Here is a 2,008-nt window from a genome sequence, read left to right as displayed (position 1 = left end):
ATGATGACAGAAATACGTGCCTGATGATGACAGAAATACGTGCCTGATGATGACAGAAATACGTGCCTGATGATGACAGAAATACGTGCCTGATGATGACAGAAATACGTGCCTGATGATGATAGAAATACGTGCCTGATGATGATAGAAATACGTGCCTGATGATGATAGAAATACGTGCCTGATGATGACAGAAATACGTGCCTGATGATGACAGAAATACGTGCCTGATGATGACAGAAATACGTGCCTAAAGGAACTGAGCTACTTTGCCCAAGGAGAATTCTGGTTATTCAACCTGACTATCAGTAGATGGAGCATGAAAAACTTTTGCTGCCTATTTAACAAGTTTGAACATGCTGTCTCCTACATGTGTGAAATAAAAATGCTAGAAACGTAAATAATAGTACAAGACTCAACATCTATTTATTTTAAGATAATTTTATTATGATAGTGTTCTATAGATGAGAGATTTACGTTAAGGTTTGTTAGGTATCAGTTTGATATATTTCCAGGGAAAATAAAAGCTGAAGAAATGTAACTACTTTGATAAAGTGATTAAAAAAAAAGTATCCTTTGTTTGATATAAAATTATTTGACACGTACATTTTGATTTAGTTGAATATCTGTGATAACCACTGGTATGCTGATAGAAACGATATATAAAAACTAATACTATGAATAGTTTCTGTTGATATATAATAACACGTAAATGTGAATAAAAAGATGTTAAACTTTGCTTCTCTTCCATCAACCTCTTTGGCAAGACTTGTTTCAAAATGCTTCCCCACTTCGTATTTGCTCTTATCATCTGAAATTATGTACTCGTGCGTTTAAGCATGTATAACTAAAGACATTTGCTGAGCCTAATTTGCAGATGTCTCTTTTAATATCAGTTTACATTATATATGTGTTTATTATCTCACAATTGTAATTCTCTGCCATTCTGTAGTGTTCTAATCATAAACGTAAAGTAATTCCTCACTGCCATGATTGGTTAACTTCCATGCAGCAGGCTTAACACTGAGATAGTTTGGGTTAATTTCCTTTAGTTATGAAGTTTTGATTGCTTGTAATAATTTGACCCAAATTTACGTGTAAATGATATATTAATTTTTTAACAATTTATTTATTTCTGTTCTAGACTACTCCATGTTTTCTGTATTTTTAACACCTTATTCTGTGTACATAATGTAAAATGTTTGAAAATTAGAATGGCTATGTCTTAATTAACCTTTAATTGTAGTTTAATTGATTCTCTATTTTTTTTGCATTGCATAATATTATTTACTGAAACGGAATAACTTATAATCTCTAATTATCTGAACGTCTATCAACACATACTGAATCATCTGGTTTTACTATCATTTGGGATATTAATCGTATTTCTTTTTTTAGTTTGGAAACCCAACGATGTGGCATGGTGTTTATCTACGACATGACAAACTCCAAATATGCAAACTTTGATTATGAACTTAGTCAGAAAATTCTTAATCTTCTAAAGGTAACCGAAACCTCTGACTTATGTAAATCAAAAATGAAATTTAAATGATAACAATAAGTTTGATAACCATATTATGTTTCAGTAACTTATAATATTCAGTTGATTTTTATATTATGATGAAATTTAAAATGTAAACAAAGTTTAATGAAGCTCAATGTTATATGATGATCTCTGAAACTGTTGTCCTGACTTTGCTCATGATTTGTGTTTAATATATTTCCTCTGTGGTTTATATGATCTTAACATGATATGTAAACCATCTGCATGAATCTTTGAACTATATTTTGGATTCAGGAAAAACATAGTTTCAAATCAGAAGGAATAAGTAAAAGAAAATAATTAAATTTAATTAATATTGTGTTAATTTTTCTATAGAATATCTCTTTTGAATTTGTTTGGCTTCTTTACTGACAAGTACCGGGGTTCCACGTGGTGGACCTGTTTGGCTTCTTTACTGACAAGTACCGGGGTTCCACGTGGTGGACCTGTTTGGCTTCTTTACTG

At 31.2% G+C, this 2,008-nt stretch overlaps 1 protein-coding gene across 1 annotated transcript in view; it reads left to right on the top strand.

Moving 5' to 3' along the window:
- Positions 1–2,008, top strand: part of LOC106474213 (tyrosine-protein phosphatase non-receptor type 9-like) — a 41,754-nt gene that overhangs the window by 16,324 nt on the left and 23,422 nt on the right. The window contains exon 7 of the mRNA XM_022402564.1: positions 1,399–1,504. Coding sequence (XP_022258272.1) covers positions 1,399–1,504 — 106 coding nt within the window. The remainder of the gene's footprint in view (positions 1–1,398; positions 1,505–2,008) is intronic.

The sequence above is a fragment of the Limulus polyphemus genome, unplaced genomic scaffold (genome assembly GCF_000517525.1).
Source record: "Limulus polyphemus unplaced genomic scaffold, Limulus_polyphemus-2.1.2 Scaffold6955, whole genome shotgun sequence".
NCBI classification, from domain to species: Eukaryota; Metazoa; Arthropoda; class Merostomata; order Xiphosura; family Limulidae; genus Limulus; species Limulus polyphemus.
Note: the sequence above shows the minus strand (reverse complement) of the source record. Positions and strands in the feature narration are given on the sequence as shown.